We start from the raw sequence: 19,304 nt of genomic DNA, 5'->3' as shown, positions 1-19,304 counted from the left end.
CAGTACCAGGAAAGGATAATGTAACTCACTCCAAGACTCCAGAGGACTGCTTCTGCCTTCTAGCCAAAGGAATGAGCCAAGTCACATACTGTAATTAAAGACTGGACTCACAGCCTTCCAGCTTGGATTTTACACAGGACTCCAGATGGCAACTGCTTACTGACACACTACTGGCCTAGACTGAATTCTAATTATTATTCTACAGCAAAAAAACAACCTGTGCCTGCTTTATCACTCCTAAGCCAACGGTCTTATGCAGTAGCATTAAATAATTGTCAAGTAATACTGGAAGGAGAGTCCCTTCACAAACTAAATACAGGAGCCAGGAAAGAGAAAATAATCAGATTAATGTGTACAGCATTTGCCTAAAGAATTCTTCAAATATGGGCTCCTACTTGGACTTTTTGAAAGGAAATATTTTTTCTTAGAATCTAGTTTTAAAATACTCAGAGTGAAGATGTTTTCCAAATTTACTCACTGTGCATACTTTTATCACTATACTTAAAGTAATTATTAGTTTATTCATCTGCTCATTTTCCCTAGAGAAACTGTGAGCTCCTAAGGCTGGGTTGTATCCTTCAGCTCTGCATCCCTAGTGTCCAGAACAGGGCCAAATACATAATAAGCATTTAACAGAGACTTACTAAATGAATGTCAAGGAAAAGGCTCCCCAACACAACAGGTATGTATGGGGTGAGGACTGGTGTTAAGCCATCTTTCTCACTGGAATGAAGAAAGATACATTTCTGGGATGTCATGAACTTTTAATAATGGTGTAATGTAAGTATTATTATACTTGAGGTGGATTAAGGGTTAATTTGTTTTTGTGAACTAATATGAAAACATTAAAGGCAAAAGACATATTAGTCAATAAATTACACAGTATCATTATCCCTTATTTGTGGCTCTCTTTAAATCCCACAATCACACAGGGGTGACCAGTTAGCTCAGATGGTTAGAGCGTGGTACTAATAAATCCCACAATCACAGCTTTACAATATTTCTTTTTCCCTTGAAAAAAAACCAGTGTAGCCACTATAAATATACTGATTACAATACCAATGACTATTTCTATGAAAAAAATATTTTAGATTTCAAACATCCAATTCGGAACCTGACTTCGCAGCTACCATCAATTCTTTATAGAGATTTTTTACACTATTATCTGTAGGTCTTTTTTCCCTTTTTAATTTGAAAGCCTCTTGAAGATAGAGGTGATGGCTTAAATATCTTCAGGGTATGCATAAGAGATATTTTAAATAGGTGAGTAACATACAGGTTTCATGCCAATCCTGTTTAGCAGTCGTGCCTCGTTGGCAAACTATAACCTGTGGGCCATTGAGCTCACAGTCTGTTTCCGTAAATAAAGTTTTACTGGAACACAGCTACGCTCATTCATTGATGTACTGTCTATGGCTGCTTTCAAGCTACAACAGTAGAGCTGAGTAGTTGCAACAGAGAACCTCAAGAGTGCAAAGCCTAAAGTATTTATTATTCGGCCCATTAGAAAAAAAGCTTACCAACTCCTTTCCCAGTGGAAGATTTTCTTAGTGGTCAAGGATTCAAAAATCAATTAGAGAAATTTGACACGGGGTTGGGGTGAAAAAGGAAGGCACCTGTGCTCTAAGCATTCTATTCCTCCTATGCATGGTAGCTATGGAGTAACTGCTGACTGGCAGTGAAAAAGATGGCTACACTGCAATTTAAGATACTGGTGTTTTCCTTAGGTCCCCAGACCAGGAAAAAATACTGGGAATGTTAAGAACTGGCTTACTGGGAAAACATCCTTTTCCTAAAGTAGTGTCTAACTTACCTGAGGTTACGCCTAAACTTGTGGCTGTTAACTAAGTGCTCTTTAGACCACTGAAGAGCACTCTTCAGTTGCATTCTTGAGTCTGAAACGGTAGCCAGGTAATCCCCATAAGATGATACCAATGTATCATAACCTAAAACTGCACATCAGCAATTATATTATTTGAATACCTAATGACATTACTTTTGTTTTAAGAGTGACCAAAGACCATGATATCAACTTAAATGTCATTATTTCTACCTCTTATCTGAAACTCCCTGAAGAAGATCAGGACTAAGAAAATGAGTTAATTTTATAGGGTTTTTATATGAGTTAAGCAAATCCATTAATGTAACTAAAAAGAAAGCTTAAGCTCCAGAAATCTCCATAATTTATCGTTTTTTTCCAGTGCACTCAAAAAGACATTTGTATTTCAGAGGAGAATGTAGAATCTCACAGTTCACATCAGTACAGAACATACGTTTCATTCTCAGCTCCATTGGTCTTGCTTTTCCTCTGTTTCTGCTCATTGGTTGCTGGAGGGGCCTGTCCCATGGCAGGAGGTTTCCGCTTTGCTAACATTTTTCGTTGTCTTTCTATCTCTTCTCTCTGTGAATTTATCCTTTCCTGTTGCCTAGAGATACAAAAGATGTTGCATAGAGGAAGAAGGTCAAAAGTTCTTTAAGATGGGTATAGAATAAACACAAATATCTTTATATTTGATAGACTGTATATCTGATAGACTTCAGAAAAAATAAGCCCCTTTAAGTAAGGAGAGATTTGATTTTAACTTCAGGTTGGAAGGGCCAAATATATGGTGAAAGAACGATTTTTTGGAATGAGTTCGTGCTTTAAGACACCAGTTATGATTATTCTCAGAATAGGAATGTGGGCAGGAAGGAAAAATCTCAAATTTCTACTGTGACCTTATTTTCTAACTCAAAAGGAAAAAAATTGCTGATTCCTTTTTAACAGTTAGAAAACAACTCTCTGGTAATTAACCCATTAAAGTAAAGAACTGTATTTACATAAGAAAAAAGGTATAAAAGATCCCAAGTGTCTTTTTATTTGGAGTAACATTTCCTCAAATTCTACCTAGAAAGATACCAAAATTTGAATGATGCTAAACAAAGTGGAAAAAGGTCTTCATTTATTTTAGTCTAAGTGAACTGTTACCAACCAGTCACTGATATGGTGAAACCTACACTAAGTTTTTTAAGAACAATTATGTACATTTAGAGAAAGTAAAATGAAGCCCTTCAACTAGTAAAAAACTCCTTAAGAAACAGTACTTAAAATGAATTAATAAAAAACATATATAAAGACTTGCAACATCTAATACCATTGTCATTGGGAATGTATTTCTGAATAAGATATAGAGTATTTTCAAATATGATGCTGCATTTTTCTATAATAAACTAGTTTACAAACTAGGAGTCAATAAAAATACCCATATAAGTAATCCACTTTCTCTCATATATACTGATACCTGACAGACACTAAGGTTTATAGACTTGGTACATAAAAATATACCAAGATTGGAGATTAACCACTTAATAGACTACAATCTTTAAATCATGTATCACAGTTGACTTGACAGTCAAATGCTAGCTCCCTTCTCCTTCTCTGTCTACCATGTCTTTTCCCCCATCTCCTTTTCTTGATCCAACTTTTACTTTTTTAGAATGATAGAATCTAATTTTTCAAATCTATATTCTCAAATGAAATCTATTCCACCCTCTTCCCTGAACACTATAGTCAACAGTCTCTAGACTTTTTCCAGATTCAGTATATCTTTCTCAGAAGAATGGCAACCAGAAAAAACAAGATGCCCATCATACAATTTATGCTGCCATTATCTATAAGGGCAATTAAGTGTTAGCAAGGTTAACCTAATCAAAACACTGCAAATAAATATCTATTCATCTAATACAATTCTCTTGGCTTTAAGAGGAGCTGACTCACTGATTAGATGTCAGTTTAAGAGCAAAGTGGACATTTTAATTCAAGAGTTGTCTGCTTGTCTGAAAAAAATCTTTTAACTATCATTAGAGACATGCCTTTTCCTCCAAAATATATGTATATAAATAATTCATAGCTTGAAAGAATTCTGGATTGAGGTACAGAATTCTTAGGTAAAATCACAATCTTCCTTCTCACTCAATGAGTGTTCTCGAGGAAAACATTTATCTTCTCTAAATATGAGTTTCCCAATCAAAAAATTGATAAAATATCTTTAGTTTGTTTCTACTCTTTCAGGGCCATGATGTCAACGCACTCTGAATTCTCTGAAGATAACCATACAATATACAGTTTAACTATAAACTACAGTATGCTAGTGGTGTGCCACAACATTTTGTCTTTGAAGACTAACTGCTTTGGAAGATTGAAATTTTAGCAACTATCCTTATTAAATATAAAATAAAACTGATTTCTTATAGTTTTCAGGGAGAATCCATTCATTTAATTCCCAAATTCACAAAGAAAGGAGCCCCACAACCATCATATATAAACCATAAACACAGGGTGCTCTTGTGCCAAAATGCCTCTGGAGACATCTTTAAACTGTATATTCTGAAAATGAGAGCGCTTGCTTGGACCTGAAAACTGATGCACCAGAGATCAACGTTACATATGATAAGGATTCCTACATTAATCCTGGATGTTCTTGAAACTATTTAGCTATTTATACTTATAAATAAAAGTCATCTAAAAATAGTCTATCAGTGATACTTCATTTAGGTTTATTTTGGGAAAACACAGTTTATTGACTTAATCATACTTTAACTTCTCTTGGAACAAGAACAATGTCTTATCAACTCTCATATCTCCAACACATATGACAGTGTCTTTTAAACAGCTGACTCTTAAATATTTCTTGCACTGCATCAATTTTAGAGAATGCTCACCCTTCATCACCCATGGAAAGACTTTTTCTACCATCTTTTACAATAGTATTAATGATCTGATACATTTACTTCACTCAAATCTAAGTAACTCTATTTAAAAAGCCATTACCTGTAAAAGAAAACAAGACAATCAGCTGTAGGTACCATTATCAGTTGAACTGCATCACCCAAAAAGATACATTAAAAGTCCTAACCCCCAGTATCTCAGATTATGACCTTTGCAAATGGGGTCATTGAAGACATAATTTGTTAAAATAAGATCATACTGGAGTAGGGTGGGTGTCCTCATAAGAAAGTGTCCTCATAAGAAAAGAAGACACAAAGACATACGGGGGAACACACTGTGAAGATGCTGCCACAAGCCAGAGAACACCAAAGAATGGAGAGGTATTGAAATATACATATTTTCAGACATTATTTTAGCCAAAAAAATTTTAGTGGTGATCTACAGATAGTGTCCGAATACCTCAGATAAGAATTTTTAAAGATTCATATGTTCTGTGTCTACTGGGAACTGTGAAATGGTATGTACTACTCAAGGGAGATCTGACATTTATTGAATCAACAAAAAGAGTTGTCACTCATTTTATGGATCATGTGACCAAGAATCAGATGGTTCACAAGAAATCACGTTAAAATGGGATTCTATAATTCCTTACACATCAGACTAAATACATGGACTAGCATTACAAGCTATAAAGTTTAATTTATTCCCTCTGATCATCCACATCTTAAACGACCACAGTTTTGTATACAGGTCAAATCCCATTACTTTAATGTTGCCTATTGCAATAGAAAGAAAATCTTCATAAAGAATTTTTTTATTGCCTTATCATTGACTATCTGAGGCTTTGAGACTTATTTAAATAAAAAACTGTATACTGAATAACAACGGAATTTAACGTCACTACTTTCTCAGAACTGTAAAATAAGCTACTTTTTCAACAGGTTCAAAATTACCAGGAAAAATGACTAACCTGGCTAAAAAAAAAATATTACAAATCTGATATGATCTCCCTATTAGATACAAATCTTCTGTTTTAGGGGCTTAAAAAGATCACTCAAAAAAAAGCAAGGAACAAAGTGAGAATAAAAGAACTGTGTTGAAGCTCCTGCTGAGACTATATTTTTGATCATCTGATTAATTTTTTTAATGTCTTGAGGTTTGTCTCTTCCTATAAAACCTAGTACTGCTTCAGCTACCTTACACACCAAATTATGTTGTGGAGTTTCTTATACACAGGTTACTATTATCTGTGAGGATATCAGATACAGTCTTTTACAACTAAAGAACTTCAATTTCTGCATTACAATTAAGAAAGGGAATTAATTTATTAAAGTAAAACTTTATAAAATATTATACCTATAATTAATAGATATCAGCCAGAAACAGCTTCTCAAGAGACGGGATGGATATTCTTCAATTTACATGACTTAAAACCATGAAAACATGCTATCCACTTAGAAGAAAGAATCCTGGTTATGGGTCTCATTTAGATAGTCCCAATTTCTCTGGTCTGATGGCTCTACAGCAAAGTCATCATTTTGTACTTTTACTACATAAGACTTCTAGAACCTTCTGGGCATCAGGCTACTTACAGAAAAAAAGAAAAAAACACTGCTACTATCAGCAAAAACTGTAATCACTTCTTAAAAGTAATTACATTTTATATCTCTATACAAATCCACTAACCTTTTATGCCTAACTAAGTCTGCAGACATTTTAAAAACTGCCATCTGAGGAGTAACCGTTGTCAAGGGCTGGTTGACACAATCACATGTGGGACCCAGTCTGAGCTTAGGAAGCTCTGACCAGCAACCAGGGATACAAGTTTCACTTTCTGTCCCATTCCAGCAAAACTGGGTGGTGTGTCACTTCCAGGGCAATTTGCACATCTTGGTCAGGGTGTTATGCAATAGGCATCATGCTCCCCGTGCAGCAGCCATTTACACTGCCCTGGTGCAATTCTGCTAAGTACCCAGCCACCTATGCTTAGAGCTCAGAATGGACGCAGCTCTGAGCCTCTGGTATGTGACCTAATTCAAAAGACTTTTTTCTTCCAGGGTACCGTATCTCTAACTGATAGCCTCTTATCACACCAAAATATGCATACGTGAGGTATATCTATGAGGCAAAAATACACCTAAACCAAGTTGGAGGTTAAAGGATCACATATAAAGCACTGACCAGAGGTTAGTTTTAACAAAGCATTATTAATAACATCAGTATATGTACTTTTCTTTCAGGCATAAATCTGTTATTATTTATGTTTCACTACTATTCAAAAGTAGTTCCACCCTTTCAAATCAATGCTCAGTAAGTTATTTCGGCAAGAAAAAAAAGGTAGGAAAGGCAGTCTACGGAACCCTTCAAGTCACAGTGATCTACAGATCAGTTTGAGAGCCCATGATTAAAAATACAATGTGTCACCCCCCCAACCCAGTCTCAGATGGAAATGATCTAACAATCAAAATAAATATAACACATTGTAAATCAACTATACTTCAATAAAAATTTGAGAGAAAAGAAAAGAAAAGAAAAAAGAAAAGAAAAGAAAAGAAGGAAGAAAGGAAGGAAGGAAGGAAGGAAGGAAGGAAGGAAGGAAGGAAGGAAGGAAGGAAGGAAGGAAGAGAAGAAAGAAAGAAAGAAAGAAAGAAAGAAAGAAAGAAAGAAAGAAAGAAAGAAAGAAAGAAAGAAAGACAGACCAAAGGGTACTACAACCTGAAGATACTTCAACTCCTAAGCTAATATTAGCTATTTACATAGTTGAAATTTTAGGATTTTAAATGTCAATTCCCTCCTTGGAGTAAATATTTGAATGTTTCAAACCAAAGTTATAATAAAGTGAAAAAGTGCTCAAGATTCCAAGTTGCTGACAGGCACAGACAGTGGAGCTAGTCTACAGCCTGACCGCTGGCTCAGTCCTTGCCTTCAAAGAGGTGACCATCTCTGATGACTGGATACTGTCCCCTTCAAGAGCATCAGGGACATGTCCTATAAGGTTCTTCCAGTGCTTTATTTTGTTTTATACCTAACTCAGGAAATTCTTCCTTGGGTCTTTGCTTGTTTCATTTTCCTTTGGGCCCAGAATAAATGCTCAGCTGATTCTTCATGAAAATCCATTACATAATGAAAAGGATACTGAGTCAAGCTCCAGATTTTTCTTCCTTAGTTTTGCCAATTTTGAACCTTTTAAGCTTCAAGGTGCAACTTGTTTTCTATCCTCTGTTACTTGTGTCATTTTTTCCTAGGACTTCAACTCATTCCCTGTATTTCTTTACACACATGGTGACAAAAACTGAATGAAAAGATGACTACCAGTACTAAGATTATTAATGATTACAATTACAAAAACTTTTGTAAAAATCCAAACCAACTTTTCAATTCTCAATTTAATCATTACATTTCACTTACTTTATAAGGTTCTGGAAAGCATAACCGTCTGTCCACTGTTCAGTGAACGAGGCCCCGTGTCGGACAGTGGTAAAGTGGCCCAACCTCAAGCGATCTTGCATGCTTTTATCTCTACATGCCATCTTCTCTTGTTTTGACTTAGAGGGACAAATAGAAAATAATTTTATTGTTCTATGAGAACTCAGATACAGCATTATGTTTATTTTTTTTCTACTACACTATTCAAAGTTTAGTACAACTGGCTAAATCTACATCGACTTTAGGAAGTAACCTAAAATTTTAAATGAATATTCTGTATTAACACATACTTTATTACTTCTGTCATAAAAATGGAAAAAAGTGGTTTCCTTTCTATAAAATTAAGATTAAGAGATGAAGCAAAATTCTCCTCAGTATCTTTGACAGCAATAAAATAACTTACTTCACTTTTATCACTGTTGCCTGTCTTTTTAACAGCATTTCAAATATTTCAGCAAAAGAAACCACTAGTCTGTCTCAAACTTCTAGCTTGTAATGATTTCATTAAAAAGTACTGCCATCTTAAAACCTTCACTAAGAGATAAATAAGTACTGGGGAATGTCATTTTTTAAAAAAACTTCCAAGAAACAGTTACTAAGTTGCAACTAATCATTAACTATAATAAAGGAAACATCATCCAATTAAAGTATTCATATGAAAGTATATGCCAACTTAACTATCACATTATTATATATATGTTACTCCAAACACCATCTCAGAAATGGAAATAAAATGTTTGTAATAGTAACAAGATATGCACTTTAATTAATAGGATGAATGTAAGAATTTAGGAGAGCAATACCCTGAACATTCTCAACTAAGACAAGCTGCGCTTGTCCAAGCAACATCACACTCAAAGCGACGCACAATCAGAAAACAAACCCAAAATTATCACTCTGAATGCTTGGTTCAATGTCCATGTAAGAAAGAATTCTAATTGTCATATCATTAGACGTCTTTTCTTTTTTTTTTATTTTTTATTTTTTATTTATTATTGAATTAGTTATTTGGGGGGGGATAACTAAGTTTATTGATTTTTTAGAGGAGGTACTAGGGCTTGAACCCAGGACCTCATGCATGCTAAGCACGCATTCTACCACTTGAGCTATACCCTCCCCCAAGATGTCTTTTCTTAAGAAGCAAAAGTACTACTCTGAAGTATGTTCATCTAAGGTAAAGAGTAAGAAGCCACAACAATGACACACACTAAGCATCCTGGGATACAGTTCAGGCCACCATTAGTCACTTACTTTTTCTATAAGGAGTTTCTTGCTCATTGTCACACATCGATTTAATCGTTCTTTGTATTTCTCTAGCATCTTTTGCTGTTCATCAATCTGCCGTCTCAAATCACAGTTGGCCTTCAATGGAAAAAAAAACTTTTTAATTAGCTCCAAGGAAGCCAGATTAATACAAAAGCAGTTTACAAAGTCGGAAAATCATTTCTGTTGTTCAATTAAAAGAAAAACTAAGGTGCCAAGAGGTAAGAGTAACTGTCTTTTTAAAAAAGAAGGTAAATACTTCACTCCTTGATTTTTAATAAACTTATCATTTATTAAAGATGAATTCTGTTACTAGAAGTGGCATGTTTTCCTACTGATCATATTTTACTCCTCCCAAAAGCCAGTTACAGGTGAATTTAGTATATCACATATGCTTAAACTGTCATGAAATAAAAAACATAATGAATGAGATGTTTAAAATTCATACAAAGGGTGATTAAGAACTTACCAAAAAATTACAGAATTTAAAAAAAAATGTTCTTTATTTTAAAACTGGTCTTTGTTTTTCTGTTCTTGTTTCCAAAGAAAAAGAGACATGGATTTACATAAATATTTCTTACCAGAGAAGCTAGGCACACCCATGCCCACATAAGACAGAACTAACAAACAAGTTGAATACAAGGTCTTGGTTCAAGAACACCAGAATGTAAATACACAGTTAATTTAGCTGTGGTCAGAAGGATGGGCTAAATACTTTGAAAAATTCAAGCCTCCTACAATAACAGAGAAGGAAAGAACCACTAACCCAAGGTCAATTTTGACTTGCAACTCCTGAATTTGTTCTTGCATTAAACAAAAGATATCTACTCTTTTAGCAAATAAATAATATTTTATAATAACTTGCTTGAATTATGGAAAAAAGCTAGTATTTCCCAATTACATGATACATGTATTCCTGAAACAGTAAAAAGCACAAATGGAAGATATTACAGCACACTCAATTTTTGAGACTTTTCAGCTTTCATTTCAAAGTGACCAGCGTACAACAGCTTCCACCCCCACATTTCTACTCTCCTCATAAACACAATTTCTATTAGTTCTTCTAATAGAGTCCGAGAGTTCTATGGACGTTACCAAAGGCAAAGTACAAGCATATTTGGATAAATGTGACTAATTCATACTTAAAACTCTGCAAGCCAAAAATTAGTAATGTTTCTGTGAAATTCAATCTACCTTTGGAAGATTAGCATTCCCTTGAAATCTATAATCAATCTCTGGCAGCTCATTTAAAATCTTAGGAACTCTAAATTTGGTTACTAACACTAACAATTTTGTGTTCAGGTTTAAAACAGCACCTGGCTAGCAGCTTCTGATGCAGCATTACCCAACATCTCACTAACATGGAAAAACTCAATGAATGGTCCATGCCTGCCTGAAAAAAGCTATGAACAGCAGAGGTCATTCCCCCTGTCCCTCCAGATCAGAAACACAAGCTCTAGTTCAACTTGAAAAAATGGCAGATGTCCTTTTGTGTCTTCTTTTTTGACATATCCACTCCACTGGCACTGCTTTCCAAAGAAAGACTACAATCTTCAGAAACAAGGGAGTAGTGGTGAGTAAAGGGAACACACTTGCTTCCTGGAAGATGAAAGCAGACTTTTTTTTTTAACCCAGAAGAAGAGTACTAAGTTAGGATTAGTTTTTCATATACTCCAGCTTCTCAATCTTATGAAAGTGAGGTGATGAAGGAAGAAGACAAGTCCATGATCCCTTTTCAGTCTAGCAGACTACTCTGGACAAAAATATGCCAATACTGGAGTTGGGTTAGGAGCTTTTTAAACCCACAGTATCTAATTATAAATCTTGGCAAGTCAACCAGCACCCAAATGAACAAAAGCAGGAGTAAGAGCAATCCCAAGCAAGTATATGTGCTAACAATGAAAGATGGAAGTAGGTACTGAGTCTAAACATGGATCTCCTTATTGAAAGATGGAAAATGCAAACAAACAAACAAATTTAAAAAACAGGCCTAAGGAAAAATATATCTGAATAGGAAAAGGAACATCAGCTTGAGAACAGTGAAAATGATCTCCCTACAGAATTCAAAAGAACATTTTCCATAAGAAAGAACAATTCCATAAAATGCAAAGACATGGTATCCATGAAATAGAAGCCAAAACCCATAAAGAATGTACAGAATGAGATAAGAAAGTGCATTAGGTAAGGGGAAAAAAACAGGTAAATAAAAATGTAAATAATAAAATTCACAGGAGCTGCAGGAAATACATGGAAGACAAAATTAAAACTTAATGAGACTCAGAAGAGAAGGGTAATCATATTAAACGAGACATAAAATGACAGGAATAAGAGAGATCAGAGATCCAAGCTAGAAACCAAGGAAGAGGCCAACATAAGACAGAAAAAGGCAAAAATTAAGCATAACTATGCATTTCAAGAATAAAAATAGAGCTATGTAGATGTACCCTGCAAATCTTTTTGAAAAACAGGAATAAAGATGGGGGTGGAGGTTGGGGGGTAAGGGTGGTTAATAGTTATCACAGAAAACAGATGACCATGGCCTTCTCTGAAAGATTAAATGCTAGAAAAATTTTAAAGGAGTGAGTGCATGTTATATTAAGAAGGTGAGAAGAGATGGCCAAGAGGTTATCACATAAAACTCTCACACACAGTGCTATCTTTTATACAGGAAGGCAAGAGAAAGAAAATTCAGCTCTACAAGGTCACAAAAAATGTAACAATGATATATCCTTGAAAAATAATTACTTAAAAATATATTCCAGTCAATCAAGAGATAAAGAATACAAAAACTGTGATTAAAAGAACAGCACTAACAATGAGCTGTGAAACCATTCAACAAAGCTGTGTAACTAATTATTGCAAATTTGGTCTTAAAGCTGCCTGTAAATGTAAGAATTATTCTTTATAAGGTATTTTAAAACATCATATTTTACTCATAAAGACCAGGCTTACGGTTAGATCAATGCTAAACTCCAAGTTTTACATAGGAGTGAGTCAAGTATACTATTTAATACTATATTTTGATAATTTAAAGAATATAGGTAAAAATTTTTACAGAGGAGATAATAAAAAATACAGTGATATTCTTTATTATTGAACAGAATTCTTTATTCAGTTAAATGGAATTATGGGTGTCATATTTTCTAGTATTCTCTAAATGAATTACAAACAGCATACGTTGCTGTTACAATAAGAAAACAATAAACATTTTAAAACATTTTTTAAATAGGTCAGTTAAGGGGGAGGGTATAGCTCAGTGGTAGAATGTACACTTAGCAAGCATGATGTCCTGGGTTCAAATCCCAGTACTTCTATTAAAATAAATAAATAAACCTAATTACCTTTCCCCAAAAATAAATAAATAAAAATTTTAAAACATTTAAAAATAATAGGTCAGTCAATATGGCAAATTGTATATTAAAAAATTAATTTTAAAATATCATGGTATATTTTCTAGGGGTATATTTTTAATTCCAGATTAGCTATTTTTAACATATCTCTTATAAGCACAAAAAACTTCAGATGAATAGGTTATAAAACATACAAAATGCAAAATCAGAGCTAAAAAGTACTTGTGAAATAGTTTTTAAAACTCAAGAATATTAAAAAAAAGTTTCTCTGAAATGGGAAAACAACATTTTATACCTATTCTCACAGTTCCAAATGAGATACAATATTCCACAGATATATTTCTCCAGTATACATTTAAATATTAAAATTTCCTCATTAAGATATCCAATTTATACAACACGGAGAATATAGCCAATATTCTGTACTATCTATAAATGGAAAGTTACCCTTAAAAATTGTAAAAATTTTTTTTTAATTTTAAATAAAATTAAATTACCAAAAAAAAATTTCAAGTTAAAGATAGTGCTTAGAATATAGGTGTGATCCTGGTTCTTACTCAGATTCCTTCAGACTAAAGGAAGATATCCAAATGTGTATTATTTAACTTTGTTATTTGGCTATAGTAATTATCTCTATGGTATGCACATAATTCAGATATATATAAAATCAATCAGTGTTTATTATAAAGTCTCTTACCACATTTTGGGGGAGTCATTAGGTCTATTTATTTATTTATTTATTTATTATTAGTTTTTTTGTTTGTTTTTGATGGAGGTACTGGGAATTGAACTCAGGACATCGTGTATGCTAAGCATGCGCTCTACCATTTGAGCTATACCCTCCCCTTCTCTTACCACATTTTAATACTTACTCTTAACAAATCATCTATTCTTCCTTCCTTCTTCTCTAAGTCAGAATTCTTATTGTTTTCTAGTGCAGATATTTTTTCTATTGTGAGGTCAGACTATAAAGAGAAAACAAATTTAGGATTAGTCTCAAAATATTACATGTCATCACATTTTTCTCATTACTTTTCTGTAAAAAAAAAGCACTTAATAGCACAAATAGCCTGGAATCACATGGCTCAAGAAATTAAACCTGCTTTCATCATCCCATTCTTTAAGCATTATGTTCTGCTACACCTGTGCTTCAGAACTATGTTAACTGAGGAATCAAAAATATGGATTCTCAAACTACAGTGCACTGAACAATACAGAAACATACTACTCCAGAAATGAAACTAACTCTGAATAGAAGGCCATCAGAGGAGACATGATCCAAATCTCTAAAGAACAAACACGCCACCTAGTGGAAACAAAGAACAATCAGAAGGGGAGAGATGAATGCTCAACTATCTTAAGTCTGTTTAACTGTTCAAAAGCAATTTAATTCAAATAAAATTAAAATCTACTCCTGAGGATTTGAGACTTAAGAAGTTGAGCTCTAAGTTTAGTTTTAGACTTAAGAAGTTATCCTAGATTGCCAAGCATCCTGTCTTCAAGGCAACACAATATCAACAGGCTTCAAGAAAACCCAGTATATTATTTGGCTAGCCCAATACTACAAAATAGAAGACACACCCACTATCCTTTTCAGATATTATCTTTCAATGTTCACAACATCCCCTAAATTAAAGTTTCTGAAGACTGTTTAAGGAGGAATTATATTGGTGTGTCAGACATTAAAAAAGTTTAGCTAGGTCCTGTCAAATGAGTAGGTACAAGGAATAAATTAAGTACTTCTTTATTTCATAAAATTCACTGAAGCCCATCATAAGCACTGTCCCTACAAGCATTTTGTACACACTGTCTGAGATAGTAAGAATCAACCATGGTTTTCTGTTTGTTTGTTTGTTTGTTTTTACAGGGGAGAGCGCAAACACAGTCCCTCACCACCACAAATTATGCAGTCAAGTTTCCCACATTTGGGGAAATCACAGGGGTCAGCACATCCAGAGTACAATGGATAAGGCTTGCCCTGGGAAAACCACCTCTGTGACCACGTCAACCATGTTTTATAGAGCTTGAAGAAAACTGAGGCTCAAAAAAGATAAAGTGTACGTTGCAAAGCTAGAATTTGAATCTAGGCCTAGAGGTCTCCAAAGCAAATGTTCTTTCCTGAACACCATGCTGCAGCATAATATAAGCACTGCTGCTGCAATACACCAGAAAGGTAAAGAAACACCTCAAAAAGCTAAGTTAAGGGCACCTTTAAAAAGACTTTAAATATTCATAATGCACGTTCTGGATATGATACACACAAATAATGAGGTGAAGTCAGAGAAATTAATGGAAGACAAAGAGGGGACTCAAAGATTTTATATGTAGTTATTAGCAATTATTCCTAAGCAGTTCTCTTCCTCCTCTGTTTATCAATCACTGACCTACCTGGGTCTGTCTGTGCTGGATGGAGATCTGTTTTTGGGAGCTGCAGGAATGCTCTGTGTTGCCAGATCCCGTAGATGAGGGACTGTTTTGCTGAGCCTGTAATAAAGGTGTACCACCAATCACAAGAAAATTTTGCATCTTTCTCCACAAACATTTGTATGCATGCAAACAATGAACTCTATATAAAACAAACACTTACGGATAAAAGTCAGAAGTCAGGGTCAAATAGCCAAAGTGAAAGTAGAAACAATTCAAATGAGAAGTAAGGGCTAGACATGGAGGCTTGGACCATGTTTCTATAACTAGTTTAAACTACCAAATGCTTATAAATGAGTTTTTAAAATGTATAAATTATTAAATATGTAAATGTCCTTTTCACTTATACATTTGACACTTGAACCAACTATGGGTTTGGAGTGCCTATCACCCCTCGCAATGCAGTAGAAAATCCACACATAACTTTACAAGTGGCCCTCCATATCCATGGTTCTGCATCCAAGGATTCAGCCAATCTTGGATGCTATGATACTGTAGTATGTATTTATTGAAAAAAAATTCACATATAAGTGGACCTGAGCAGTTAGTCCAAACCCACGTTGTTCAAGGGTCAACTGTATTTTAATATGCTTTCGTCTGGAAAGGCTGGTGAAGCATCTAGAGCACAGGGGATGCTTGTGACTCCAGGTAAGGACTATGAACTACTATTCAGAATAGTGTCTTAAATCTGCAAATATTATCATGAATACACAGTGGTCCAAAAATCCAGGCTGATTTCCAATACTGTCACTTGCTGACAGTGACTTTTACACATAAATGATGGGGCATTCCAAGGCATTTTTAGATGTATAAAGTTTAGGATTTAATATAATTCAACTATTCAAGAACATGCAATCATTATACAGATGGTCTCTGACTTAACAATGGTTCCACTTGATTTTTCAACTTTACAATGGTGTGAAAGCAATACATATTCAGTAGAAATGGTCTTTCAGATTTTGAATTTTGATCTTTTCCTGGGTTAGCAACAGGCAGTACAGTACTCTCTAGTGATGCTAGGCAGCAGCAGCAATCCACAGCTCCCAGTCAGCCATACAACATTGAGGGTAACAATCAATACACCTACAGCCATTTTGTAGCCAGACAACCATTCTGTACCCAATCATGTTGGTTTTTACTTTCAGTACAGTATTCAGTAAATCACATGAGATCCAACACTGTATTATAAAACAGGATTTGCATTAGGTGATTTTGCCAAACTGTACGCTAGTGTTAAGTGTTCTGAGCACATTTAAGGTAGGCTAAGGTAAGCTATGATGTTTGGCAGATTAGGTGTATTAAATGCATTTTGACTTATGAGTGGTATTCTCAACTTATGATGGGTTTATCAGGACCTACCCCCATTGTAAGTCGAAGAAGATCTGTACTCCAGAAAATTCTTTTAAAAACAAAATTGCACCTAACACAATATAACCCATCACAGACATAATTAGAAAATATTGAATATTCTGGGGATTAAGGGGTAATGTAAATACAGAACTATTATCTCATCAGAAATTGCAGTGTTTCCACACATGTAATTTTTTTCTGATATTTTCTATATATTCCTTTAATTATTTTCTTGTTTATTAACATTAAAACAATGTATTACCACTACCTATCAGGCAATTACTGTCAAAATGCTAACTGTCAAAATCCCATGTAATCCTTACAAAGTAGGACTCTACAAGGTAGTTGTTACTATTTCCATTTATAGATAAAGAAAATGCAAATCAGAAATATTAAGCATCTATGTGAGGTCCTGGAGGTGGGGGAACAAGAATCAAGGGTCATCGGTGTCCACAATAACTGTTCTCAATGACCACAGCAGACTGACTGCCCCACATCAGCAAACATTACAGGTGCTGTCATGGCCAGGACACAAGCAAGCTAAGCACTTCATACACTGAAGGCTCCCAAGAGCTTTGTAAGGTACAGTATTATCATCTTCATTTTCATTTATTCATTCAACAAGTACTCACTGATAACTCCCTAAGCCTAAGCATTACATTAGTTGCTGGGAACACAGTGGCCAAGAAAAACAGAAGCAAAACCCAGACCCAGTCATTTCTCTGCCTTAATAAAGCTTACAGTCCAAGAGAAGACATATTAAGCACTCAATAAATACCTGTTGAAAGAAACTTAAATAAACAATCATATAATACATGCAAACTTATAATTAGGATACATGGTACAGGAACATATACAACAGGGTACATAACCTAACCTATAGAGAGTCGGCGATGAATCTGTTGAGAAAGTAATATCAGAGTTAAGATGTGAAGGAAATAAGCAGTCAAAAAGGGGAGATGATAGGTCATTCCAGGTTCTCACATTCCATACAAGAACCCTAGGGGAAGAGAGAAGACCGAGGTGGGGATCAAGGAAGTAAGACATGAGGAAGCAGTCTCCAAGAGGTTGAACAACGCGCACAGGCTATAAGTGGCAGAGCTGTGATCAGAGCCAGGTCTGGGAGAGAATGAAATTGAAAATGTTCTCTACCCTTTGTACAATGTGGCAAGACTAAACTTTTCTTACTGATTAAGGGTCATCATTATAAGCCTCACATATTATACTGCACTATGATACAAGCATTACCTCCTTCAGTTAACAACAGATTGCTCTTACAATCTTCTCCTTCTAAAACCTGTCTCCAAACAAATACGACTGTTTGAGCTGCCTTTGTAATAAGAGACAGTATGAATCGCATGACAGACTAAAAGTTTCTTCCATGAACGTCTAGATTTCAGTATATGGGCTTTATTTAAATGCTTTTTTTTTAAACATGTGCTCACTTCTAAGTTTTCCCCTAGCAAACCAAGGGTGCTAGAAGGTGATTCAGGGGGATGTTTTGAAATTAAAGCCTTCTGTAAAAATGTATATATAAATAGCCCTATAATAACAAGTAAAAATGCAGAAAGTTAACTGAGCAAGTGGGACACAGGTAAGGAGGTAGCAAAACATTGTGAAAATGAAAACACCACTTTTACAAGGTAAAAGAACTACAAAAATATAAGGACTTACTGTGATAAGTGAATTTATGGTAGAAAAAAATGCTCTAATTCTGATTATTCATTTGATATTAATTGTGAACCTCTGTGCCTGGTACTGTGCTAAACACTAGGAACGCAACACTGGAAAACAAAAAGAGCATAGAGTCTCCCAACACGTCCATGATTATAGAATCATGTCCTCGGGAGATGAGAACAGAAGTCGACGGCCTTGTCAAGAAGGCCACTGTAGTTGTAAATTTAGTCCAATCCCTACTTCATAAAACATTCTCCCTAGACTTCTTTGTTTGTATTCTTTGTTCCTATTATAAAAGTAACACTGGCTTCTAATTCATGATTATAGGCTGGATCTCCCAGAGATGTTTTAAAATGAAATAACACCAGGAAACGAAGGAGAAAGAGTCAAGAATCAGAAATTTCTAAAAGTTGAGAATTTTAAGAAACATTCAAAAGCAGTTGGGATCAGATTGATAGAGAAAGCAAAATAAAGAAATTCACAGCTGAAAACATTAGCGGTAAAACAGGCTGGGTCTTTTCAAGGGAGCTCCTACAAAGCTCCACACTCAGATTTATGTGTACAGAAAAACCAGGAGGGACCCATGGGACAATTATCAGACATTCAAAATCTATACAACCCAATAGGGTCCCTCTTGATCTCCCCCTTTGCATAATGAGGGTCCTGAATACGACTGCTTCTGACCCAAGGGTAATGCACATTAACTGACCTCTTAAATAAGAATAATTTTTTTAATGTAAATATTTAAAAATGAAAAGTAAGTGGGTCCAGGGAGAGGGCTCCTGCTGTGAATACTATGTCTCGAGGAAAAAAAGCAAAGTACAGTACCCCTGCCTTCCACAACTGACATAATGGAGGAAGAAATGGAATATGCCACAAAGAGTGAAACTGTTTACCTATCAAAACTAAGCCCTCTTTATTTCCACATCTGTAGAGGGGTTGGTCTTTCTGCCTAGAATTTTCCAGATACTTATAGAGAGATAAAAGCTGCCCCTCACTCCTCGAATGGTGAGTTATTTGGGAAGCAATACTATGCTACTGCAGGGAAAAATCCATGCCAACAAACCATGTTAAATCAACCTAACAGTACTGCATTCAACTAAAGC

General features: G+C 34.8%; 1 protein-coding gene and 1 pseudogene across 4 annotated transcripts in view; both read right to left on the bottom strand.

Annotated features, from left to right (window-relative positions):
- Nucleotides 1-19,304, bottom strand: part of TLK2 (tousled like kinase 2) — a 100,018-nt gene that overhangs the window by 25,566 nt on the left and 55,148 nt on the right. For all 4 annotated transcript variants that reach the window (XM_074343444.1, XM_074343445.1, XM_074343443.1 and 1 more), the window contains 5 exons: nt 15,136-15,231; nt 13,620-13,712; nt 9,386-9,496; nt 8,117-8,253; nt 2,274-2,426 (listed from right to left, as the gene is read on the bottom strand). In XM_074343444.1, the coding sequence (XP_074199545.1) occupies nt 2,274-2,426; nt 8,117-8,253; nt 9,386-9,496; nt 13,620-13,712; nt 15,136-15,231 (590 nt within the window). The remainder of the gene's footprint in view (nt 1-2,273; nt 2,427-8,116; nt 8,254-9,385; nt 9,497-13,619; nt 13,713-15,135; nt 15,232-19,304) is intronic.
- On the bottom strand, nt 14,612-14,766 carry LOC123617155 (U1 spliceosomal RNA; annotated as a pseudogene).

This window comes from Camelus bactrianus, chromosome 16, assembly GCF_048773025.1.
Source record: "Camelus bactrianus isolate YW-2024 breed Bactrian camel chromosome 16, ASM4877302v1, whole genome shotgun sequence".
In the NCBI taxonomy this organism is placed as follows: domain Eukaryota; kingdom Metazoa; phylum Chordata; class Mammalia; order Artiodactyla; family Camelidae; genus Camelus; species Camelus bactrianus.
This window is presented reverse-complemented; position numbering and strand designations above follow the sequence as displayed.